The sequence below is a fragment of the Tursiops truncatus genome, chromosome 12 (assembly GCF_011762595.2).
Source record: "Tursiops truncatus isolate mTurTru1 chromosome 12, mTurTru1.mat.Y, whole genome shotgun sequence".
NCBI classification, from domain to species: domain Eukaryota; kingdom Metazoa; phylum Chordata; class Mammalia; order Artiodactyla; family Delphinidae; genus Tursiops; species Tursiops truncatus.
Window position 1 is genome coordinate 80,722,315 of NC_047045.1, and position 26,805 is coordinate 80,749,119.

General features: G+C 44.6%; 1 protein-coding gene across 15 annotated transcripts in view; it reads left to right on the forward strand.

Annotated features, from left to right (window-relative positions):
- SYTL3 (synaptotagmin like 3) overlaps window positions 1–26,805 on the forward strand; it is a 92,873-nt gene that overhangs the window by 4,488 nt on the left and 61,580 nt on the right. For 8 of the 15 annotated variants that reach the window (XR_012324961.1, XM_073789789.1, XM_073789790.1 and 5 more), the window contains exons 2-5: window positions 5,570–5,698; window positions 11,014–11,644; window positions 14,170–14,388; window positions 26,261–26,325. Coding sequence is in view for 11 of the 15 variants with exons in the window: in XM_073789789.1 (XP_073645890.1) it covers window positions 11,535–11,644; window positions 14,170–14,388; window positions 26,261–26,325 (394 nt within the window). In the remaining 4 variants the exon portion in view is untranslated. Of the gene's footprint in view, window positions 1–3,453; window positions 3,661–5,569; window positions 5,699–11,013; window positions 11,645–12,978; window positions 13,083–14,169; window positions 14,389–15,679; window positions 15,849–20,332; window positions 20,476–24,307; window positions 24,323–26,260; window positions 26,326–26,805 lie in introns of those variants that run through there. The other 7 variants (XM_073789792.1, XM_073789794.1, XM_073789783.1 and 4 more) reach the window with 6 other exon arrangements.

A 26,805-nucleotide genomic window follows, 5' to 3' on the forward strand; every position in this document is an offset into this window, starting at 1 on the left:
CCTCATTCTAAAAACATTTTCTTCCAAATACTCCTAAATGGATTCACTTACTATCTTATGCTGCAAAATAGTAATACTACTACTAAAGAAACAGCAGTTATTATTTATTAAGGATCTTCTTAGGCCATGGGTCCTAGACCACGATCACAGTGACAGTGCCTGACGTAGTAGGTGCACAATAAATATCTGTGAATGCGTTGAATGAACTGTAATCTAAGAGAGAAGCCTGTGACCCTCCCCAGGAAACAAGCTCAGAGAGGCCAAGTGGTTTGCTCAAGGTGAGTCAGGTCTGTCCCACCCCAAAGCCGGCCCTCTTATTTGGTTTTTTTTCGTGATACGCGGGCCTCTCACTGTTGTGGCCTACTCCCGTTGCAGAGCACAGGCTGCGGACGCGCAGGCTCAGCGGCCATGGCTCACGGGCCCAGCCACTCTGCAGCATGTGGGACCTTCCTGGACCGGGGCACGAACCTGTGTCCCTTGCATCAGCAGGCGGACTCCCAACCACTGTGCCACCAGGGAAGCCCTTAAAAGCCGGCCCTCTTAATTCACTCTTCTTCCCTCCTGTCATGTTAATCCTCCTACCCCACCCCTGCTCCTCACCTGATGGAATTTCCCCATCTCAGGTGGGCATCCTTAGGCCACAGAAGAATGAGATCTCAGAACCGAAGAGCCGAAGGGATGATCAAAGTGAATCTCACTTACAGCTGAGGAAGCCGAGGCCCAGGAGTATTTGGAGAGATCTAGTGATTCCCAAGGCCACACAGCATACCTTAATCTTGGTCATCAACTGACTCGCCTGAATCATAGTCTCTCAATTAGAGTTTATACTAGTTCACCCTCGAGAGTGAGTCTGAGATCCTCAAAAGAGACCGTTAAGGGGGAAAAAAAGACAAGTCCACAGAGAGGGAGAAGATATCTGTGATATAAATATCTGACAAAGGACTCACATCCTGAATATATAAAGAACTTGTACAAATCAATAACAGAAAGATAACCCAATAGCAAAACAGGCAAAAGACACGAACAGGTCCTACACCAAAGCAGATATCCAAATGATCAATAAACGTATAAAAAGATACCAAATTGCTCAGCTACTCTATACATCAGGGAAATGAAAATTGAAACCATAATGTGATACCACTATACACCCACCAGAATGGATAAAATAAGAAAGGCAGACAGTATCAAGTGTGTGGGAGGATGTGGAGCCCCCGGAACTTGTTGCCAGTAGAGGATATAAATTAGTTCGACAGCTTTGGAAGACTGTGTGGCAGCATTTGCTAAGGTTGAACGTACACCTAACCTGTGACTAGCAATTCCACTCCCGGACACATAATCAGCAGACACGTATACAAATATTCACCCAAGCGTTGGTAGCAACACTATTCATAACAGCCCAAAATTATAAATAGCACAAACGTCCATCAACAGTACCATAAACAAATGTTTTAATCTGTTCATACAATGAAATACAACACCGCGATGAGAATGAACAAACTATAACTACATGCAATAGTATGAATCTCATAAACACGCTGAACAACGGAAGCCAGGCCAAAAAATTGTTAATATCGTATGATTCCATTTACACAAAGTGCAAAATCGGGAGGACTAATGAATGATGTTAAAGGTCAGGCTAGTCGTTACCTTTCGGGGGGAAAGGTGTAACTGGAAGGCCTATGAGGGGCTCCCGAGATGCTGTTTAAGTTTTGTTTCTTCATGGGGTGCGTTCACTTTGGGAGAATTTATCAAGCTGTGCTTATGATTTGTGTCATATTCCATACGTACGCTATACTTCAGTGAAATTTACCCCCCAAAAGCCCACGCCCGTCTTGTTATAAATCAACTCTTGAGTTAACAGCTGTCTTTGAGATGTCATTACATTAGTCATTTACACTTGAGGTCAATGGAGAAACCCCTTGCAAACGTGGAAACGTTTGACTAATTGAAGCCTCTAGTCTCTTTGGAGGTTTCTTTGGTCTGGGTGAAACATTGCAGTAGCATCAGTGTGGTCTTTCCTCCACCAAAAAACATACACTGTTGACGTACAAGAGCGCCTGGGTGTGGTTTCAGGTGGCTTTGCCCCGGGGTCCTTGGCGAATGGGGGTTAGTAGCCACAGAGGCACTCAGGGCCCGCCTGCCCGACAGGAAGGAAAGAGAAATACGTCAATTGTTCTAGCATGAAGAAAAATTGACTTCCTTCTCCAGAACGAGCTCCCCTGGTCTCCTCTCTTGAAGCTGAGGCAAAGGTAGGCTGAACACCTGCGTCCAGCCCTTCGGGCAGCTTGTTTTAAGGGTGGGGTGGATAGAGATTACAGTTTATATAACTTCTCTTAAACTAATGGCTTTGAAAATGTAGGAAATAAAAGCAATGATATATCAGACAAAGGATAACTTGTAATTTTATTGAATAGCATACATTTTAAATGTAGGATAAGAATGATTTGAATGGAAAGGAGGAATACTTTAGAGTTAGTTAAAAAACTAAACCAAACTAAAGCAAAGAACACTACCCGAAAGCTATACGGTGTGAATTTTTTCTGTGGGGGTAGAGAGTATTGTTTGATTTCCTTTTTGGTTTGTAAATTCTTATACATACAGTTTATTATTGTTTGGCTCTGAATCTACTTCACAGATTCCAATTTTTCGATCCCCCATAATCTTTAGTTTGGAGGTGGAACATAAATGTAATTTTAAAATTAAGAAAATTAAGTTAGCGGGGTCTAATTTAAATGTCTTGCAATTCAGCCTCCTTAACCCCCAAACAGAATTTCCTGACAAGAGGAGAGATTATGAGAAGAAAATGCATGTTAGATATTAAGTATCTACTGAGACGTTAGAATTGGTATAGAAAAAGATTATTTAGCCAAGATAGTAGAAGATTCTATGTTCTTAACTTTCCTGTCTAAACAAAGCATAAGACTTTGGAGTTAAACAGACCCAGATTAGAGTGTGACTTTAGGTAAATTACTTAATTGCTGCAAGCCTCACTCTCCTCGTCTGTAAAATGGGTATCCTTTCATCATAAGGTTGCAACGAAGACTGAGATTGTGTGTGTAGAGAACTTGTCAAACTGTCTGGTCCAGAGTAAGTGCCACATGTCAATAAACAGTAGCAGTTGGTACAAAAAAAGTGTAGCAATAATTATGAGTAGTACCTCCTGTATATAACAATATGATAATATTAATTCTCATCTTTTTACTTTTCCATGAGAAAAGGTCAAGTTTAAGCCTGAAATATCATGGATTTCTATTTCAGTGTTTAACTTTGATTCTAAAAAGGCATTTGGGGGTTTTTTTTGGTGGCAAGATGTCTGTGTGAATGAGAAAGAATAGACTCCACAGTGAATGCAGGAACCTTCCAGAAGGGGCACCCTTTCCACCTTCTCCTGTCTCTTGTAGGTGTCAAGTTTTCTAGGCTTAAACCCACGAACACACAACGTCATATATTAAGGACAGAGTTTTGAGGGACCTGAAGCTTATATGATGTCTGGAGACTTTAAGAAAACAAATACAAGATCAGGAATTGCAAATGAAGGGGGGAGAAGCCCAAGGTCACTGGCTTCCTGGAAAATCCACCTCTGGTTCAGTGACCAGAGAGACAAAGAATTTGCAAAGGCTTGTCTCTCTTTCCACGTCACACTTCCTGAGGGACACACAGGTGAGTTGTCTCACCTTTGCAAAAAGGAGCCCATCAAGCCTGTGAGTACGAGGCCAGCTTGAGCTGGAACCACAGACACAAGAGCCGCCTTGCGTTCAGCTCCTTCCTTAGGAGGACGGACTGGTGGTCCCTGCGGCTGTTCCAGGCGTCCATAAGGAAAGTCCATGTGCAAAAAAGAGATGACATTTTCAGGTGAAGCTGCAAGGTCTGCGTAGTCACTCAACTTTTCCCCTGCATTCGAGGCAGAAAGTATTGTGGCTGCCTTCGGAGAAAACTGCAGCTTCTCAAGGAAACAGCTGTGGTGAAACACAGCAGCGGAGGGTGCAGTCTCTGAAGCGACGGGGGCTGTGAGCCTCGCTCGGCTGTGACTTTCAGCCTTGGGCACGGTCTCTAGTTTGCCTTGAAAGTCTGGGTGGCGATGACCGTCGTGTTCACATGCAGGCATGTCAGGCATGTCGCCTGATCTGCCGCATTTCCCTCCATCACGGGCAGGGGGTGGTGCTTTCGTTCCTTTGATGTGATGACCAGCTGCTCAGAGGTGATAGATATTTAGATGAAAGGACGTGGGGACGGCCTGCAGATAAAGAGCGTTTCCTTTCCTGTCCTCCTTTTCTCTTCTTGCCCTCAGTTTCACGTTTCTTGTACTTTTCCCCCTCATCAGATCTAAAAAGCCGAAGTCAATTGGCTGTTAGGCTGAGGAAAGCAAGCAAGCGTGGTTTCAAAACTCACACGTGTTTAGCGACTTCCCTGGAGGTCCAGGGGTTAAGACTCCGCGCTTCCACTTCAGGGGACGCGGGTTCGAGCCCTGGTCGGGGAACTGAGATCCCGCAAGCCGCTCGGCCAAAAAAATTTTAAAAACAGACACGTTTGGATGTTCCTTTCCCCTGGCAAAAGGGGTCCCACACGTTTCTCCCCTGGGACTCTTTCCGGGCCCCTCCCCTGCCCCCCATCCATTTCTGCTCTCTCCGTATGCAGTGAATCACGCCTTCCTCTGAGCGGCCTCCTCTGTAGATCCTTATGTGTTTATACTCCTACCATGTCGTAACTTATTCGTTCGCATGTCCATTTTCTGGCTGGAGTGTGAGCTTTTTGAACGCAGAGACTGGCTCCTACTTATTTTATATCCTCAATCCCTGGCACATGCCTGGCACACACAAGGACCAATGAAATCAGCGCTATGGATCAATGCACTAATCACCAAACCGCGTTGGTCTGGATGCAAAGTTCCACTGGGACACAGCACGACCGGCTACCGGCGAGACGGAAATACGCGGACTGAAGCACTGTGCTGGGTTTAGGAGGGGCCCCTGCTGTCTCAGTCCCTATCGGTCCCAGAGAAATGGCTTGAGTCCTGCTTTGGGGCCTTCCTGTAGGGGCAGAGGAGGAGCAGAGAGGACGAGTTCTGAGTGCTGCTTGCTTTGTTCCAGCTGTTGCTCTAGAGCTGTACCCAGATGATTCCAGAATTGGGGTTTGATCCCAGGTTGTCTGACACCCAAACCTATGCTGAGATGGGATGGATTGCTGTGAAGTGCTTCTCCAGGTGGCTCTGGGAGACTTTTTCCTTCAAAGTGGTGCTTTGGTGTAGGTTTTATTTATTTTTAAATTGTTAGATAAAATTAGACTGGTAGATGGGATACTGTAAGACAAAGGGCAGTCACCATTTCAAATGTACAAAAATGCAATTGAGAAAGGAGGTTGGGGCTAGACTCAGCTCCATGTGGGTGAGGACAGAGCCTGATTCCAGTTCTTGGGACAAAAACACAATTTAAGAATTTGTTGGGTGCGTGAGAGAGTGACTAAATATCATCATAGAAAAACCGAATCTGGGAGATTTCATTATTCAAGATATGAGATTGTAAATTTCTGCATGAGATCATTAAACTAAAATACCTTTCTGTGTGCTTCTCAGATTTGAAATGACTCAGATTTCCCGATGCTCTCCAGATGTCTGAAGCCTGGAGCTTTCTGAGATGAGTGTTGTTTGCTCACCTGACTGTCCTTCCTTCCTGCTCTACTCGAATTCATGCTTCCTGCTTTGGCAAGTAAACCCGCATGTTACAGTATTCACTGGGTTTCTCAGCCCCAGCGAAACATTAAGGACCTATTTGCTGGGTGATGAGGGGTCACTAAAAACCAATGGGACCACTAGAAGGACACTTGAATCAGACAGAAAGAAGTCCGAGTCATGATAGAGAAATACACAAAGGAAAACGGGCTCATAATGAAGAAGCAATTTACTGTGCTTGTAAATAAGGAGAAAGTTCCTGAATTAGTCAGCAATTAATCTGGGCCTTGAAAGATTAATAATAATAATGACGATGATGGTACTATTACTACCACCACAGTTAACATCTGTCAACGGCTTATTATATGCTCACCACTGTGATCTAAGTACTTTACGGGTAACAACACACTTAATCCTCAGAGCAACTCTAGGAAGTGCGTGTTGTCATTCTCCCTACTTTATGGGCAAGGAAATTAAATCCCAAGGGGCTTAGGTAACTTGCCCAGCATCTCCGCAGTCAGGAAGGGGCAGAGCAGAGCTGCTCACCCAGTGAGGCTCCAAACCCTGCTTTGCAGACTGTTCCCCTCACTGCCTCCGAGGAAATTAGATTTTGGTAGGGAGAGGCAAGAGCAGGAGTGAATGCATGGAAAAAGAAAAGTGCATGATGTGTTCAGGGAGCAGTCTCGGATGTGTCTAATTTGGAAGCATTGCAGCATTCTGTGGGAATTAAGGATGGAGGAGTAAGGAGGAGGCCAGATCAGCCAGGGTGAGAAAGGCCGTTTCGTAGTTTAGAACTCACGTGTAGGCGGTGGAGACCCTGGGCTCCTTTCCTGGGGGAGGAGTGACATATTCCCACCTCATCCTTGCTCAGTGGACTGTCCCTCACCCTAGAGATGTTCCTCTCCTTCCTCAGACCAGCTCCTTTTCTTCTCCCGGGCTCAGCCATGAAGATTTTCCTGTCCTCTCCGGTCACCAGTCTCCCTCTTACTCACCATCCATTCAGTGCTGTCACTCCTGTTCCCACTGGTCGGCTGCAGGCTAATGGACACAGCCAGTTCCGGACCCCATCAGTTGCTCCTGTTACCCACTTTGTGTTCCAGATGCCATGCTCACACCTCGCTCCCTCATCCCAGCATAGGGCAAGGAACACGCCAACTGATTTTAATAGATTTCATAGAATTCTTTTACAATCTCCACTTTTTGACTCAAAAACATCAGAGAGATCAAAGCATCCAACAAAGAAGTCTATTTGTTTTATCCATGTTTTGAAGAATATGAAAAATAATCCAGGGTGGCCTCTAGTTTCCTGCTAGCGTCGGTGACCAGAACTGGAATCTGTAAAGATGGACCTTAGCTTGCTAAGGCCACCAGGTGGATGGAATTCTCTCTTACTTTCTTGGTATTTACCATGGGCCAAGCTGCTGGCTAATTAGCTCCATCTGCCACCCTAGAAACCTCTCTTGACTAGGAAAAAGTTCACTAAAAATAAATAAATAAATAGTTCTAAAAAAAATAAGTAAATCATTGCCATAAGTCTCGGGCACCTTGTCTTGGATAAATAGACTATAGGCGAAGATTAGTTTTAGTGAATTGGGTTTGAGTGATTTGACAGGTGGATTACAGAGTCAAATCTCCAATTTGGCTGTTGATATAAAACGTAGAGGAATGCAAATGCCAGCCTACCAGGGGTAAAGTGCAGAAAGAACTCCAGATTCTGTTCAAGAGGATTGAAAAGATGCCGTTGAAATAACTTGGATGATTGCTGTTGAAAGAGAAACTCTGAGCTCTCAGTTAGAACCTGGAAATCAGACCTGGAATTGCATAAGCAAATTTACACTCAAACTAAAACCCCAACACAGCTGAAAACAATAAAAACAACTGACCAGTCCTCTAATTTCCCCACCCCATTCTCCTAAAACCCAATAATATGTTGAAAAATGAACAAGAGAATGATATACACAGTTTAATTTGTAAGTGACCTGAGAAATCATTGGATTCTCTAGTTTAGTGGTTCTTAAACCCCAAGGACCCAATGCTCACCCTTTATATGAAATATTTTGTAGTTCACCTTTTGCTATCTGGAATTGGAATTCATGTATAATATAATTTACCTACACCAATAACAACAACAACAACAACAATAATACGTCATTACTGTAATAAAAGAAGAAATAAAGGGGCAGTAAATTATAAGAATATAATATGTACTCATATATGTAAACTACATTAGAAGACACAGTGAAGTTGTCAAATGTTCGCATACATAGAATCACATTGACTAGAACATCTACAAATGCAGACCATTACCAGTATTATGGCATTAGTGATTCAAATACTACAAGCCATGCTGCCCTTGGTGATGCAACTCTCTGAAATGATCAACAATTTTTGTTAAAGTTCTAAATGAAACCAAGTACAGTCTTTCTTCAATTTACATAATAGTTGCATTCTGGAAAACTCAGAGTATGTGAAAACCCTGCAAAATATACTTTGTGTTTCTATGAGTTAAATTCTATTATCAGAAAATTATACTTTTTTCCTAGTTGAATTATCTGGTAAGATAGCCAACATTTGTATGGGAATGCAAGGTAACTCTTTGTCACTGTGACAACCAAAAGCACCCCACACATATCTAGAGGGAAGCGTGGTACTGCCCCTACTGAAAAAGCCTGAACAAATCCAAATAAGATGCAGCACCTGTTCTTTCGATTTATCAGAACTATATACACCCCTTTGATTTGGGGTTTTGTTTCGTTCTGTTTTGTTTTGCCTTGGTTACTAGGAAGCTCAGAGATACAGCTAATGCTCAAGTACAGTGACTGTTTCACTGCAGGTTCCTGGTAGAAATGGTCGGCCCCTTTTCGCTCTGGTTGCTGTTTCTCTGATTTTAATCGTCCTCTCTGTGCTTTTATTGTGAGCTCCATCATATTCTTGTGAGAAGTAGGATAGAGTGTAAATCACCAGTCATTAAGTTCCGTATCCTAAGCACCTGAACAGTGCCTGGCACTTGGGTGCTTTATCAACATTTACTGAATGAATGGGTGATGGATGGATGCTGGAAACGAGCTCAATTTCACTTTTCTGTAAATAGCAGTGGATGGCCACTAGGGGGAGGAAGAGCGCCCACTCCTCCCTGCAGACGGCTCTCTGAAGCCACAGGCATGCGTTTGGTAGAGAACAGTAGTGTTTTTAAGTAACCGAATCCTGCATTTCTGGAATGGGTAGGGCCTTTCCCCCTGAAGGAGTGAACACTGAGTACTGCAGGAGCACTCTCTTCCAGCCCAGGGCTGCGCTGCTTCTGCTGGACAGCAGAGTCCAAAGGCCACAGGGAGAGAAAGCTCAGTGCACAGATCACAGGTTTTTGAGCCAACTGCAAAAATCTTCATTTAAAACACTTGAGAATCAGACAAACAGGATAGTACTTGGCCTAGTAGTAATGGTTAATAGGTTAAAATAAGAAAAAAGCAGGAAGAACCGAGGGCGTGATTAGAAGAAATAGGCTCATGACGTTGGTGACACGGTGGCTAGTTTGCACTTTACCACTGAGCACTTGATTACACGCTGTTTCCCAGCACTCTCCTCTTTTTTTTTGCGGTACGCGGGCCTCTCACTGTTGTGGCCTCTCCCGCTGCGGAGCACAGGCTCCGGACGCGCAGGCTCAGCGGCCATGGCCCACGGGCCCAGCCACTCCGCGGCATGTGGGATCCTCCCGGGTCGGGACACGAACCCGCGTCCCCTGCATCGGCAGGCGGACTCTCAACCACTGCGCCACCAGGGAAGCCCCAGCACTTTCCTCTTTCCCAGAGACTCAGAGCCTTGGGGAGCTCCGTCTATTCATCTGGAAACGCGGGCCCAAGGAGGGGTGTGGCTTTGACTCCGGTGGGGCTGGAGCCCCAAGTCCTTGTCCCTGTCTGTCCCTGTCATTTTCCCACCGTCTACATAGGACACCTTTTGGGAGCAGGCACTTGGGACTGCTTGGCTGGAGACCAGAGGCCAGGAGCGTCTCCTGGCAGCCCTGGGCTTTCCTACTTCTCATGCAACCTCTGCAATTTGGGTGGGCCACATATTTTAACTTTATCCTACAATAGAGAAACTGACAGATAGAGAATCCCTTAAGCCAGGGGTCCTTAGCCTGTAGGTCCATGACCTTGGACATGAAAAAATTTTACATCATTGTTTTCATTAACCCATAACTAAAATTTAGCATTTCCTGCGATTATGAGTATAGGCACTGAACCACAGTAGAACTAGCAGGACTGGTGACTGCCACAAATAGCAATCACAGATATTTTTATGCCACATTGTATGTTGCAGGTATCTGAAAACATTGTTTACGATCATCACTACTCTGAAATTAGTTGTTAGATCACTGCTAGATTTCATGCATCAATGGACGCATCTATTACTATGTTATAATCTTTAAAAATTTCAGTATCATCGATTTCCTTTGTAATGATGTATTTTATTTTATGCACTTAAATACAGAAGCGTCACCAGATGACCAAAGATTAAGAATCTCTGCTTAAAGAAATGATTCCTTAGGGTTCTATTAACTTCTCATTCATTGATTTGCTATGAATCATAAATTAATATAATGTGCATTTCTGTTGCAGCCGAACGAAGGGAGTTTAGCTTCTAAAGAATTGAAAGGGAGTCTTATTACTAAGGAATTCATGTAGATTTGATAACAAAATGGCATTCTAGAAAGTGCATCAATTAGAGCTGCATTTTCTGCTTTTCACTGACATGCATCTATCCAGTGCTTTGTCAATTCAATGCCATCCTCTTGGTTGGGGGGAAGAACAGATTGAAGGTGATGTGTGTCCAACGTCACTGCTGGCAGAAGAAAGTAGGAGGAACGTATGCAGCACCTGGCAACTAGCATTAACCAGAAACAAGACCCCAGGCATAAGGCAGCCACTGAAAACCATTAAAGACCATAGATAATGGGTAGGTTGAGGTTGTGGTGATATCCCTTTATACATCCTTAATTGATTAAACAGTTTATTTTTGAGTCTTGAAGTTAACTGTAAAAATTACAGTTAGCAGTTGAGAACATGGTTGTTCTAATGTACTTTCAATTAGGATGATGTACGTTGAAGATACACCTATATGCCTCTAATCACTCAAGATACAGAATTCATATTAGAAAAATTCAAGTGTGTAAGTTTGAGGCTTTTAGAAACACGAGAAGGCCAATTTAATAAAATTTAAAATCTTACGTTATCATCATGGCAGAAGATGCAAAGATCTGTCTGTGTAGAGCATTTTGTGTCTTCTGGACTCATGCTGCAGTATAGGTACATCAGCCAGGAAAAATGATGCCATTTTTATTGTCTTTTCTACAGGTATTGAACTGGCTGGGCTTTTAACCATCATTACTGTTACCTGTAAACATATGAAGGGGAAGGTTGACTTCTATAAGTCGTTGATACGCTTCTCACTGCCCTTCGTATATTCCCTCAGATTGGGGATTACTTCTGCTTTGCAGAAATTATCTGCAGGGGGCCCTGCATAATTTATAACAATCTCTGGCAAAACCTCAGAAAAAAAGATATGCTTTTGACTTAGCCGGATGTCAGAGGCTGCGGTAGGACCCAGGGAAAAGGCTCCCCAGGTGGCATGAGGCTCTGGGAGCGACCATCCCAACCGAGGGACGGCCTCTTGGAACTTCCTTCTCCTGAGGAGTGTGACACAGTTAAAAAGAAAGAAAAAAAAGAGCCACAAGCAACACAGCTGCCAATGAAATAGGAGAGGGATTGCTTTCAAAAGCACGTGGGACTCTCACTGGACTCTCTGAGCTCATCCACGGGACAGGAGCGCAAGGCCATGGAGTAGAACCTCAGCGTGGGTCTAAGAAGAGACAGAAATGGCCCAAGAAGTCAGCCTGAAGTCCCTCCGGGAATCAGAACGCGAGGTGATCCTCCAGGTCCTGCACCGGGACCGGGAGGTTCGAAACATCGAGGAGGAAAGGATACGGTATGCTGTCATTTAGTGGGTGGGATTCTTTCGTTTTTTTTTGGCTTTTTCTGCTTGGAAGCTGCTTCTACCTGGCGTATTGCTGCCTACTCAGCTTCTTGTCTGACAAGAGTCGGAATGAAGGGCTATAGGGGGAGGTGACCTTTGCTGTGTCACTAAGCTTCGGGGATGGTAAGGGAAAGAATGCCTTTTGTTTTTCCTTTAAAATAATGCCTTTTTTGGTGATAAGTTTGCTGTCTGTCAGCTTGTCCATTTGCCTACTTGGCAGGAATAATTCAAGGGAAGCTTTCAGGCTTCTCATACGCCCTTCAAGGGAAAGACCTCCGGCTAAGGGTTTTCCTAAATTATTTTTGGTGGTAACCGAAGGCACAAAGAAAGCGTCATAGAAACAGCAAAGCTGCTGGCATCCATTCCTGTCCTTTTCTTTGCTCTCTTTTGCTTCCCAGCCGGCTTTGAGGGAAGGGGAAACCTGCCCAGCCTGCTCTCTGACTGATCTGTCAACAGAGAGCCTCTTTCCTCTCTCTGAGCTCCGCGGGCTGTTGGACATGAGTTTAACACTTAACAAAGCAGGGCTGGGCGGTGTCCGTGGTTAGCTGTCATGGTGATGCTTTGCTTATTGATCGATGCTTATGGAGAGCGTGAGGTCTAGAGGGTAAGTAAATGGAATAGGCTTTTTGGTTTTGCTTTGTTTTTAATGGCAGAACTCCTTCAGAGTCTGCCAAGAAAAATAAACATATAAAATAAAACTTTGGACCACCAAATGTCTGAGGAAGGAGCGAAAATTTCTGGTTAACTAGAAGGTACAATGTTCTTTTTCTACCCTCCTCTATTATCCCAAAGCTCTCTAAGTGTACTTATACTTTATTCCACTCAAAAAATACACTGAACAAAAGGATTTTTCTTTGATGATTCAAGATCTTACGGTGATTTAGAAGCACCGTTTTGAATATCAACAAAGTAACATGGATACTGTGGTAAAAGGCTTGTTACAAAGGGTACTGATTCTAGAGCAAATCCTGAAAGTTGGATGTAAGCTTGTTTCTTGGGGTTAGCTTCTCTTTTCTAAAAAGTAAGTAACAGTAGGGCTTCCCTGGTGGCGCAGTTAAGAATCCGTCTGCCGACGCAGGGGACACGGGTTCAATCCCTGGTCTGGGAAGATCCCACATGCCGCGGAGCAACTAAGCCCGTGCACCACAACTACTGAGCCTGTGCTCTAGAGCCCACGAGCCACAACTACTGAAGCCCATGTGCCTAGAGCCTGTGCTCCACAACAAGAGAAGCCACCGCAATGAGAAGCCTGCGCACTGCAAAGAGTAGGCCCCGCTCGCCACAACTAGAGAAAGCCCGCGCACAGCAACGAAGACCCAACGCAGCCAAAAAATAAACAAATAGATTTAAAAAAAAAAGAAAGGACATGAGAGCAAGCGTTAAAAAAAAAGTAAGTAACAGTAAATCAACTATACTCCAATAAAAATTAAAAAAATAATAAAAGTAGGGCTTCCCTGGTGGCGCAGTGGTCGGGAGTCCGCCTGCCGATGCAGGGGACACGGGTTCGTGCCCCGGTCCGGGAGGATCCCACATGCCGCGGAGCGGCTGGGCCCGTGAGCCATGGCCGCTGAGCCTGCGCGTCCGGAGCCTGTGCTCCACAACGGGAGAGGCCACAACAGTGAGAGGCCAGCGTACTGCCAAAAAAAATAAAAATTAAAAAATAATAATAAAAGTAAGTAACAGAGACATTTCATAGAAGAGTATTCTGGCTAATGATACCTCCTGGGGTCCAATGTAATGTCCCTTTGCACTAGGGCTATTGTCCTGGGAAAACAGGGACTGAAAGTAACTGACCACCCATAAAAAACAGTAGCAAAAGCATAGCATCGAGGGAGCTCAGCTTGGGGCTCTGTGATGACCTAGATGCGGGAGAAAGGCGGGGCGGGAGGTTCAAGAGGGTGGGGGATATAGGTACACATATAGCTTATTCACTTCATTGTACAGCAGAAACTAAACAACATTGTAAAGGAATTTTACTCCAATAAAAAAATTTTTTAAAAAATTTATTCCATTAAAAAAAGCATAGCATCAGCTAAATAACTTTATTGGGGAACTTAAGACAATAGCAGGCATGTATACTGTATATTTACAGGTCATTCCCTGCCTTGCATCTTAGAATTGATGCCATTTTCTGCATGTTTCCTCTTCTTTCACTGTCCTTGCTTGCTGTTATAATGCCCTTTGGGCACAGAGGGATGAACCTAGCCAGCCACAGTGTCCATGCTTTGTCATTTAATCCTCACAGCAACCCTGGGAGGTAAGGCTTGCACAGCCGAGAAAACCTCTGAGCCTCTGCTCCGAGACGTCGCAAGAGATCCTGGTTCACACAGCCGTGTTGGAACCTGGGGGTGCTGGATGCCATAGCCCCTTCTTTCTCGCCATGGGTGGTGCTGTTGGGGCCCTCGCCATGTAGGAATTTGGCTGGCATCTGTCCTTCCACTCAATCGCTTCTTATCATTTAACTCTCTGGGCCACAGGAAACTGAAGACACACTTGCAGCATCTCAGGTGGAAAGGCTCGAAGAGCGGGAGCCAGGAGTACAAAGAGAAGTCCTGTGCCCGCTGCCGGCAGGCCCTGGGGCTCCTGCTGAACCGGGGGGCCGTGTGCCAGGGCTGCAGCCACCGCGTGTGCGCCAAGTGCCGAGTGTTCCTGAGGATGACCCGCGCCTGGAAGTGCACCGTGTGCTTTGAGGACAGGTGAGGATGGGCCAGGGAGCCTCAGAGATGGTCCAGGACAAACTGTTGACAAAGACGGCTGTCACTCCTCAAACTTAATCGGGAAATGTTTGCCGAGTGCTTAATATGGAGCTGCCTTTCTAGAAGTGGGAGTTACTGTAATTCAAAAATGCGTTTTGAGGGCTTCCCTGGTGGCGCAGTGGTTGGGAGTCCGCCTGCTGATGCAGGGGACACGGGTTCGTGCCCCGGTCCGGGAAGATCCCACATGCCGCGGAGCGGCTGGTCCCGTGAGCCATGGCCGCTGAGCCTGTGTGCCCGGAGCCTGTGCTCTGCAACGGGAAAGGCCACAACAGTGAGAGGCCCGCGTACCGCAAAAAAAAAAAAAAAAAAATGCGTTTTGTTATATGAAAAAAGTTTTTTGTTTTTTTTTTTTTTTAGTTTTTTTGTTTTAGTTTTTAGTTTGTTTGTAATGGCTGGGGATCAGTTAACGTAGGAGTTAAGATTCCTTTCAATTTCTTAACTGGTTCATTTTGTTAGTTTTCTTAGAGCTTAATTTATCTCTTTGAGGAAAAGTGGAGTGAACTGTAACACAGAGAATGTTAGGGTGTCCCGTGCAGCTTTATCAAGGCCTTTTGAAGGAGCACGCTGACCTGCACTGGACGCTCTCCTCAAGAAATGGGCGTGCTTTCTGTTAGTGATAGCGGGAGTCTACATTTATTCTCATCTTTTGATGTTGTGAGGTTTTAAAATATTTTAAACATGGAATTGGCATTTTTGAAAATGATAAAGCATATTTGTGGCTTGATCTCACACCGTCCGAAGCACAAACAGGCTGGTTGCCAATCCCTTGGAAACACGGGGAGTGTTTCTGCCTCTTGTGGGGTAGCGTGCACAAGGACATCACAGAACTTATGAGAGGTAGATATGTTCGTCTGGTGTGAACCTAGGAGAGGAATCAGAGACTGAGATTTGAAAACAACTTGTAAATATTGCTGCAGATGCGTGAGTGCCCCGGGGGCTGAGACTGTGAGAGGTGCTTACACAGTGTGGGCACAGCAGCTGGGTTTTCTCTCCCCCTAAATCAGGAGGATTGTGTCTGTGGGCATGTCCTGATATTCATCTCCTTAAATTTCCCATCCCTTTGCAAGGCTTAATGTATTTCAGTCAGTCATTCGAAGGCAGGTTGTTCAACCAGATTTCCTTGTTCCTAAGCTCCCCCTCTCTGAAGCGGCACAGCCAGGTCACTCCCACGTGGTCAGAGTTATCTCCACACATCTCGCGTTTCCTCAGTTTGTGAAGCCGATGCCCTGCAGGCTTTTCTCAGCTTGAGGGGGAAAGACCAAGATTTACTGTGAGCCGCCTGGCCTGCACTTGTGCTCAAGCAAGTCTGGGCTCTTGAGAGAGGAGGAAAGGTCCTAAGATCTCCAGTCAACCATATATATTTGGTCGATAAACACTAAGGATAAACACTGCGTCGTAAGGTATTAAATTCTTCACTTTTTCTTCATCTAGTGGTTAACTGTAAGCCACAGGGTTATAGGACAGGGGCTGAGGCAACCTCCCAGGAAGCGGCCCCGCTGAAGGCTCTGCCCTGGAGGGCACCATGCCCGGGGCATTGTAACTTTACCGCTCTAAGCTCACGAAGCGTGATTTCTGAAACCCCAGCTTCCTTATGTTGAAATAAGGATGCTTTTCAAAATATCAAAGATGACTGCGTTGCTCTGAGTGAACTGACATAGGAAATCGCTTGGGGAGAGAGCTAAGTAATTTATAACCCAACTCCCCCCCTCCCCGCCTACTTTCTTCGAAGCTCTCTGCTCTCTCTCTCTCTAGTTTTGTCCACGCTGGGCTGCCTTCCAATCCTGGGGCCAAACCAAAGAAAAGGCTTGGGAAAACTTGAGGGTAGATGATAGTCACAACTGAACTGGGTCCTGGACAGGTTTTTGACCCTATCATTTTCCTCTCCCTGCTTCTTCCTCAGCCTGAGACTCATTCCTCAAGAAGTGGATTTGCTGTGGGAACAGGAGAGAAAATAGGTTTTAAAATCAAGAAAGAAGAAGCTCTAGGGTAGCAATTTAAAAAAGCAAAACCAATGTACAGATTGCTGCAGTCAGTGCCAAAGTCCTGTGACCAGCACTGGCCTTGGGCTTGTGTTGAGGGTCCAGGAGACACCTGAGGTTTCTGCCTTCTGAGCAGGTTTTCTGCTGAGGACTCCAGGAGCTCAGAGGAGGGAGAGGCGAGGGAGGGCTGAACTGGCTCAAGGTGACTTCCCAGAGCACCCAGGTGGGAGCATTTCTGCAAGCGGGTCGGGATTAGAAAGGGAGACAGACATTGTCCGGGAGAGGGAACGTCGTGGGCATGAGTGTGGACCACTCACCGTGTGGGAGGCTGTGTTAAGCATTTCTTGACACCAAATGTTTTATTTAAATCTTCAAACAATCTTACGTGACAGCTACCACCATTATCCCAATTTTACAGGGGAAGAAACGGAGGCTTAGAGACACAAGGGAGCCCAAGGCCATGCGGTCAGTAAGCCTAGAACCAGGTCTCCAGAGTCCCGTCTCTTCTTTTTGTTTTAAATTTAAATCACTGTGAGTGATCCAAAATTATTTTTAATGGTAAAAATGAACACATACAATCAAGTAGAATATTACAGAGTCATTAACAATGGGATGCTCTGTTAACAGAGATGCATACCAGCTGTTGTGAATTTCAAGAGCAGCTTATCAAACCTTGTGGTACACTTTTCTTTCATTTTAAAAAAGATACATAAACAAAATTATCTGGAAGGATATATATCAAAGAAATGATTCTTTCTCTCTCTTTTTAAATTTCTAAGGTCCTTGTTGTTTTATCTCTTTGATATATCGTAGTGTATATCTGTTAATCCCAAACTCCTAATCTATCCCATCCCTTCTTGATCTCCTCTCTCTCCTGCCTTCTGGGAGACTCGCCCGGAGGGACGGGGTCTTAAAAGCCACTCGGAAGAGTTTGGATTGGAGGCTGCAGGAAATGGGGTGTGAGCATACGCACTTTGTCAGAAGAAAGCCAGGTGAAAGTCTGCCTGCATTCTGCAGGACAGACTCAGGAGGGGAAGAGGAAGGTGAATGAAGCAGATGAAAGTCTTTTCAGTGAACGAGGTGTGAAGGGATGAGGCGGGCGGCAACAGAGATGGGGAATGTGAGGGAGAGTTCAACAAAGGGGTGATTGAACTTGGTCATAGGGGATGAAAGAGGGAAAAGTGAAAAACAGTTCTGTGGACTAGCAAAACTGATAGCTCTTCATGCTTAACTGGAAGAACCAAAGGAAATAGAGAGTAAAAGAGAAGCAACAGAAAGAACTAGGTAAACAAAGGCAAGTCGGAAAGGACTTAGACGGGAAGGTTGGTTGAAAGTTGCTTCCAGTGATGGGGGCCGTGTGTTATCCTTAGCAGGAGCCATCAAAAGAGGCATGATTTGGGAGAAGGAAAGAAGAGAGAGTCAGATTCCTAGAATTTGGAAAATGTCATCTTTCAAATTTCAGACTGATACTCCCAGTATTTTCATAATCTCATGTTTCGGTAAAACACCGAATCACCACTTTATATCCACAAGGCAAATAACTAATGTATGAGAATGGAATAATTCCAAATCATGATTGTAAATCCTTCTGCCCTTCAAGTGAGGAAAAGGTATAACTCTATAAAAGATTGAAAAGAAATTGAATGCCAGCTACGGTTTAACAGATTTGGCCAAGGAAGGATTTTAGCTTGGTGCCAAGGTTAAAGGGACATTCTTCTACTGCTTCTCTTTGTTTCAAAACTTGATTTCTTCTTTTTTCTAATCTGATTTTTAGCACTGTCGATAGGAACTATGTTAATTTGTTTCACATGAAAGAGTACATAGACAAGTTAAATATATTGAGTAAAATATTTCACATAGCTGTACATTTCTAAATTTTCAAGAGGTTAGCCATAAATTTTCAAAAGGTTAGCCACTAAGATTAATTTCACAGAGAAAAAGCCTTTTGTTCTTTGAAATACAGCTTTTTCTTCTTAGCTCTGATTTGGAGATAGCATCTGTTTTAGTTCTCACGAGAAAGCTTGGTTGTTTCACGAGGTGTAGGTACACTGCTTTCTGTGGGAACAGGACAGATGATGATTACATAAAGGATCGTGATATTCTTTTTATCCGTTGGCCAAATGAGAGTAAGGATTACCTAACAGCCTTTGAAGCCTTATGTTACCAAACATCTAGTTAAAAATGGAAATTTATGGGATACTTTTTTTTTTTTTTTTGCGGTACACGGGCCTCTCACTGTTGTGGCCTCTCCCGTTGCGGAGCACAGGCTCCGGACGCGCAGGCTCAGCGGCCGTAGCTCACAGGCCCAGCCGCTCCACGGCATGTGGGATCTTCCTGGACCGGGGCACGAACCCACGTCCCCTGCATCGGCAGGTGGACTCCCAACCACTGCGCCACCAGGGAAGCCCTGTGGGATACTTTTTGAAAAAGTTTATTTTTGAAAAGCTTATTTTGTGCTTACTGAAGGGAATGTTTACACAGTAGTTTGAGTATCATTTTTATTGTTGGTGTTGAAGTTGAAATTTCTTCTGTGGTCAGCACTTGATTAGTCATGGCAGGTCTTGCTTTTAAAGCCTTTTTGAGATGAGTAAGCGTTCCATACCCTTGAGTTCATGTTCAAAGTTGTCAGCTCACTCAGTTCAGCTGAACCTTTTCGCCCTGCAGCAAGGTCAGTGCCAGGAGGCCATTTTCCCAGTCTGGCACTCAGCATGGTGGTGAAGTGCTGCCTTGGTTAAAACTCGGGGCTGAAATGTCGGCGAGAGTTAAGGATACTGGGGACGTAGGGATACCAGACAGGCTCATACGTCCTTTCCAGTCATGTGTTCACAGGAATTTCTACAATAACAGACTCATGTCCATAGGTCAGACCAAGAGCGCATTGTAGTGCCGAATAGAAGTCATGGGTGGATTTACCGATTTTAGATGATTCCACTGCTGCACTGTTTCATGAATGCAGGTATCTTTGAGACCATGATTTCCCAGTTTGCAGGTCCTTTATTCTGATTCATTTTCAGTGAACTGAAGCGTCTCTTCAAAGATTTTTCTTCCTGGAAGAGCACGTGGGTGGCATGTGTCCTAAGCCATTGCCTATCTGAGGATGCCTTCGGTAGCCTTTTCTCATGAGTAAGGACCTCACTGGCCTTTAAAGCTCAAGTCCCAACTTTTCAACTCAAAGTTCAGTTAATGTGTTATCGTTGTCTTTTGAAGTTTAATGTGACAGAGACGTTGGAGACTAGCTTTATTTTTCTTTCTTTCTTGATCACCTGGATTTTAGAAGCATATTGGTTTTTTGCTGGATCCTTGTAATTGAGAACAGTTTCCAGTACATGCCTGGGTCCGAGTCTCTCCACACTGATTTTTATGGAAGAAGGAAAGTTCCTTTGAGCTGCCTGTCTCTTGGATTTGCTTGTTTTGTTTTTTAAAAATTACCTTTTACTGTGGCAAAATACACATAACCTACAATTCAGCATCTTAGCCGTTGCACGTGTGCAGTTTAGTGGCGTTAAATACATTTGAAACCATGGGTAATCGTTAGTCAAATCCATTTCACCGGTCTCCACTAATTCATTAGGGTCATCTACAAGACTCACATGCCCTCCGTTATTGTCCTAAACAGTGAGATGTTTGCCACAGTTGTTTTCCAGGAACTTGGAGTCAGCTGCGTCTCGTTTGAGCTGAACTGGTTAAGACTGGCCCAACCCTCCAACTGGGCATGCGCGAGCGTCCGGGCAGTGACCTTTTGAAGTCAGAGGGCAGAAAACTCCACCCTCAGGTCGTGCTGAGCTCCTCCATCTTCCCACGTGCATAGACCTGTAGCCCAGTTACTGCGCAGAAGGGCGATGACCCACCTTTTTCCAATCACCTTTCCCCACGCTCCCCACGCTCAGACCGCCCTGCTTCTTAATTACTTCATCCCATAAATGCCTCCAGCCCCTTGCTCTCCAGGAGGTGGATCTGAGGTCTGTTCCCTGTCTCTGCGCTGTTTGCTGCTAACCTCAGCGTCCCGGCGTTTCGGCTTGCTGCGCGACGGGCAAACCAACTCGGCTAGGTAACACGCCATCCGTTTCCAGGCTTTTTCATCTTGCAAAACTGAAACTGTAACCGTTAAACATTTCTTCCTATTTCTCCCTCCCCCCTCAAGGCCCTGCGGCCCCCATCCTACTTTCTGTCTCTGAATTTGGCTACTCTAGGTCCCCCACATAGGTGGAATCATACAGTGTTTGTCTTTCTGTGAGTGGCTCATTTCACTAAGTATCCTGATTTCCAGGTTCATTCGTGCTGTAGCGTCTTGCAGAATTCCTCCCTTTTTAAGGCTGCATCACATTCCTTAGCGTGTATGTAATCACATTTTGTTGGCCCGTTTCAACTGCTGATGGGTGCTTGGGTTGCTTCTACCCTTTGGCTCTGTGAATAATGCTGCTGTGAACATGGGTGTACAAACATCTCTTTGAGACCCTGCTTTCAGTTCTTTCAGATACATACCCAAAAGTGGAATTGCTGGGTCCATAGTATTTCTGTTTAATTTTCTCAGATCCGCCATGCTGTTTCCCACAGCAGCTGTGCCGTTTTACATTCTCACCAACAGTGCACGAGGGTTCCAGTTTCTTCACATCCTTGTCAACACTTGTTATTTTCTGTTTGTTTGTTTTAATGGTAGCCGCTAATGGGTGTGAGGTGGGAGTTTGCTTATTTTTTGACTCAGTAATATTTTCTTCAGTCCGGTCTGATTATCCTTCTATGCCACTTGCCCTGGCTTCTTTGGGAATAACTTAGGTTGGCCTTGTTCTCTATCCTACATTTGAATTATTTTCTCCTTCAATATTTAATATCTTTTCCTCTCATGTTCTGTGAAAGCATAACTGATTGAACTTTCCAGACTCTCCATTCTGCTCTTTCCTGTTGGTAAAACAGCTTGTTCTGCGTTTGCATTGTTCGTTTTGTAAATCTTCCTTTAGTCTCTTGTCTTTTCACTTCAGCCTGGCTTTTACTTATGTCTTTGTTTGTTTTCATGGAGGCGGTTTTTTTTCTTGTTTTTTTTTTTTTTTTTTTTTTGAGGTACGCGGGCCTCTCACTGTTGTGGCCTCTCCCATTGCGGAGCACAGGCTCCGGAGGTGCAGGCTCAGCGGCCGTGGCTCACGGGCCCAGCCGCTCTGTGGCATGTGAGATCTTCCCGGACCGGGGCATGAACCCGTGTCCCCTGCATCGGCAGGCGGACTCTCAACCACTGCGCCACCAGGGAAGCCCTTCGTGGAGGCGGTTTTTAAATGCTTTTGAAGACAGCTGCTTTCTGAAACTTTCCCTGGTTCCCGCAGTGATGCACCTTGGGTAGCCGCTCCTGGTCTGCAGGACTCTGTGTCTCCTGCCCGTGGCCTTTTGTCAGAGGCTCTGCGTTGTCTTCAGACATCCAGGTTCAGGGTTTGCCAGCAGAGTACACGCTCCTTGTCTTTGGTCTCGTGACCTGTCGGTGGTGGTGGAGTCCCTTCTTAGATCTGTGGGGAGGACAGTGATGCACAACGTCTACCTGGATTTCTGTTTGAGGCTTTAACAAGTGCAGCTCCGTCCAGCTGCAGTAGAATTGGTATTTCTTTCATTGACTAATTATCTGATGTAACAAACCAGGAATCACAAACTCATGGCCGACAGGCTGCAGACAGCCCCCAGGCCTTGTTGTGTTGGCCTGCCCCATGTCTGTATTTATCATTGTAATGCCTTAAAACGGGGCACGGGTTCTGCAGCCCACGACAGTGCCCACCCCTCTGTCTCGTTTCGTCCCTTAGCCACTCTCTTCGTTTAGAGCGTCTGCCTGGTGCCTGAGTTTGTGATTCCTGCCCCTACACGTTTAGAGGGCGTGATGCACGTCATGCCTCGGTACCACCAGGGCTCCACCTATGTCGGTCCCACCTTATCCCTTCAATTCTCAGGGTGCTGGATATTCATTCGTCAACCCACATGTAGTCACCAGCCCCACCGTGTCCCTCGGCTGTGCTCGTGGCTGCGGATATAGCACTGAATATGACGTGGGGGTGGGGAACCTGCCTTCTCTCTGCAGTTAAGTAGGGTTATTCATGTTTTGCAAGAAGTGACGGTAGCTGCTTGGTTAAAATCGTTTATCTTCATCTTGATTCTGACTTCTGGTTACCTAGGGTTTAATCACAATGATCAGTCTTTTTTCCCGTAAGAACATTGAAATCAGATCAACTGAGCTAGCTGATGGAGGGAAAAAACCTCAGTATTTTGCTTTGTAACTAAAAACTGCCTTAGGTATAAGATTATCTGAAGTAAAAAAAATTTTCTTCAACTGTATGGGTGCAAAGGACCACTTTAGCTGGGAATTACCAAGCGGTTGGACAAGCCGGTGCAAAGAAATTAGGTTGATCTTAGTTTTACAATATTTGGCCGCTTTTGGTGTTTTTATAGCTTGTCTGGTAAGCCCCCAAGGCTTTTCTTGAGGCTTCCTTGCCATCAGGGCACTGGTTAGAGCACAGATCTGCCTGGGAGATGTGTGTCTTTAAGGCATTCAGAGAATCCTGACATGCAGATAAATTTGTTACCTCTTGTTCATTGAATGGTAGAAATACATTAAGCAATTCTAGGGACATGATGCTGGTTCTTCTTGGAGCATAAAGCAGGTGCTTTGGACGTGACAGCTTACCCACCTGCAGATGCTGGTAATTTGAATGCAGAGTAAAAGTGCATTCCAGCAGGCCTGTTCGGCTCACTGCTTGCGATAGAAATGGGGTCAGACTATTGAAGATCTTTCTATTAGGGTCCTCCATTCATCGTATTATTGAACGTTTGCGTGCTAGAATTTGCGAAGTGCTTTTCAACAGTTATTTCCCTTTTGCTAATGAAATGACAGCGTTAACTGAGTTCAAGGCTATGAAAATGGATGCTGGAGCCCCCAGCAGTTTCTCAGGAGCTGTCGGTGTTCCGTGTGCTTGGCGTTTCTAGTTACCGTTTCCCTCACCCAGAGTTCATGGAAAGTCAGACATGGAACTCTAGATCTCTTGCTCCCTTCACCATCCTTGGATTTTGCCTTCTGAGATGGATTTATCAATTGATTGAAAAAGTTTTGAAGAAACAAGTGATGATTCTGTGGGAGAAATTTAAAACCATTAATCTGTTGCTGGGTTCAGAAAATGTTCTAAGAAGCTTTCATAGCCAAATTCTGCTTGAGTCATCGGTGAGGGGGGGAGAGAAATAATCAATGTTTCCTTTGGTTACTGTGAGTCATGCTACCCTGTGCTGGCCCTAATGAGGACAGAGACACTGCAAGATCTGTTCACCTCTGTCTTAGACAGTAACAGCCATAAATGGTCCTTCTTATAACACTTGGGATGTGTATGGACTGGGAGCCCTTATGGAAACCATTAGGGAATAAATGCTTATGAAACAGCTGATTCTGCAGAAGTGTTTATGGAGATCCAGCTCCAATCTAGTTCTCAAAGGAAACAGCCTCAAATGCAAGAAGTACTTGCCGTCGTATGGTTTAGGCCTGTGGTACTTTTATCCTTCCATTCTGTAGTCACAGGTAAGCCTAAAGAGACCTGTGGGTTTGTGTTCAAATCTGTCCCTGCCAAGGAAGGTCCTGCTTGAATTTCGCAAGTAATCCGTTGAGATTCAGTTAGATGATTAGATGGTAACGTTAGATGACTAGCCCTAGGAGATACTAATATTCTACGTTATCTGCTTCTCATATAGGTTCTGAGACCAGGGCTAGAAGAGGACTTTGTAATAAAATGTTGTAAAATGTAATAAAAATAAAATGTTTATTCAGGCGTTCTCACCTTCCTCTCCTCCGTCCCCTTAGCTGCTCTTCCTTTTTCGTGATTGTGCATCTCCAGGTGTGATTACTCCTCAGTGGTGGCCTGTGTCTGGCTATAGCTCAGCTGACTGTAAGTTCATGGTTTGATTTGCTGCTTAATTCTTAGCTCTGATCTCTCTCAGGTCCAGTCTGAGGCCATGCCCCGCCCCCAGCACCTGTCTCATATATAAATGCTTTTGATCACAGGTAATTACGGGCTGGAGAGTGTGAGAGAGTAGATGAGCTGGAAGGGTCACCACCCCCAGGAAAATAAACATCAGAAAGTGATGTATGTTATCAGATGGCGGCCTCCTTCTTTCCACATTTGATTTTCCTTTCCTACTCTCCCCTTAGACTTTGTCCCGCTGTATAAGGATGGAGGAAGCATCTTCAGAAATAGAGCAGTTGTGGGTATGGCAATGCAAAGGGGCGTGAACGCACCCCCCGCCCCCCGTTAATCTCTGCGAACTTTCCCTGGGTTTTGATCCTCTGCTTGTCTTCAAGTACCACAGGGGAAAACTTCCGTTGAGATGCTGAGTTCTCCTTCATGGGTTTGTGTCGATTTAGTACATTAGATATCTGAGTTTCTGATTTTACGGATGAGAAGTTTCCCCTGTCTCTCTAGTGATATATAAAACATGCAACTGTGATATATCTTTGGCTCTTAATGATAGTGACTGATGATCAAAATTCTGTTGCCAAAATTCATAAATGCTCTGCGTATGTTTTCCTTGTCTGGTCACTAAGCATTGGGAATAATCATTTGCATACTAATCAGAGAATATAATAGTTGTTAACAAGATGAAGGGGAGGGAGTTGGTTGATGTCTTCTGACAACTACTAAAGCTCCAGAGAGAAAGATAGGATACTTAAAAAAAAAAAAAAAAGATTGCAACGTATTTGTGAATTTACTGCATTTGTAAGCATTAACTTAAAATCCATTTGAGATCGTATATAGCCTGAAAGAACCTAATGGAGAGTGTATTTCAGTAAGTACTTACAGAAGAGAGTTCGAAGTTTTCCTTTTTCTTAAATTTGCATGACTTAGGAATTGACAAGTTTTATGGCATATTATTTTAATGGTGTGAATAATTTATAGTATCTGTGTGCTTAACTTTTTATGTCCTGAAAGGCTATTGACAATTCTACCTTTCTGAGGCTCTTTGAGGTTGAGGGTGGTTTCTTATTTGGAAACTTGGAAACCGTCAAGAGTAAAACAGGCTTTGGGACTTGAGTTTGAACCGGTGACCGTACAAAGTGCTCCCATGCTGCTGTGCCTGTGAGTAGGATGGGAGGGGATGTAGAGATGCCCAGGGAGCCGCTGTCAGACCGGCTTCCCAACGAGAGGTCACGGCCCCTGTCTCTCAAGTGGTCCCCAAATCTCCAGTGAAGCCCTTTGATCCCATATCCCAGATTTCAGGTGCTCCCAGGAAACTTCTCAGGTGAATCTGCTCTGTTGGTTCTTGGTAAATGTTGTAGTTAGCTCAAACTACCTCAGCCTAACCTAACTAAGGGTGATTTCTTTCCTAGCTAAATAGACAGCACTGAATTTCTTTGTTTTTCCTTCATGCTCCCCACCATGAACATGATAAATTGATCATTTTGACGGTAACTTTGTTTTTCCTTGTATGTTTATTGTTACATTACATTGACATGCAGGGTAAAATGTACCCAAGTAGAAACTTCAGCTTTGCTGCTTTGTAAAAAATTTATCTTTCTTTTTATTTTGCTTTTATTTTTTATTGAAGTATAGTTGATTTACAATGTTGTATTCATTTCAGGTGTACAGCACAGTGATTCAGTTTACATATATATGTATAATGTATTATATACTTTTTCAGATTTGCAGCTTTCCAGTCAGATCACTTAATCTCTATGGGAAATCTGTATAGTTAGGGATTTGGGCCAGGAATTTGAACTCAGGTCCTTTGCCAGACTGGTGTTCTGATGATGTCGCCCTACCTTGTATGAGCCAAATACGGCACCACCCACATCTCCCTCTGAGGCTTCCTTTCTGCTTGCCTTTCAGAAACGTGAAAATAAAAACTGGAGAATGGTTCTTTGAGGAACGAGCCAAGAAATTTCCAACTGAAGGTAAATGCTCTCAAAACGTTTACTAAAGTAAGATGACATATTCCCAGTTTAAAAACATTTGCTATTAAGATTTTGAACATGAAAAACTTAACAAGGCATGATATATGGGCTTCTGTCCGGTCAGCCCTCCTATTCCTTTTGTCTAAACTTTCCTGCCTCTGCCCCTCAGCGGACGTGGTTTACCACCTTCGCTTGTGGGGCTTCCCTCTGTCCCCGCACTTACCCCACCCCTAACCCTGCTGAAATCCACCTGTTTCCCATGAAGTTTCCCTGACTTCTGCTTCTGGGGGTGATGTCTCCCTCTTCCGAAACACCGGTTTGTAAATACGTCTCTTCCATCATTGTTGAAATGCCTCATATTATATCATTATTTGTGCGCTTCTCTTTCTCTCCACAAGCAGAGACTGTGCTTTTAAAATCTTATTAGCCCCAAACCTGGATCAAAATGATTGATTGAATAACTGAAGGCCACAGTGAGTG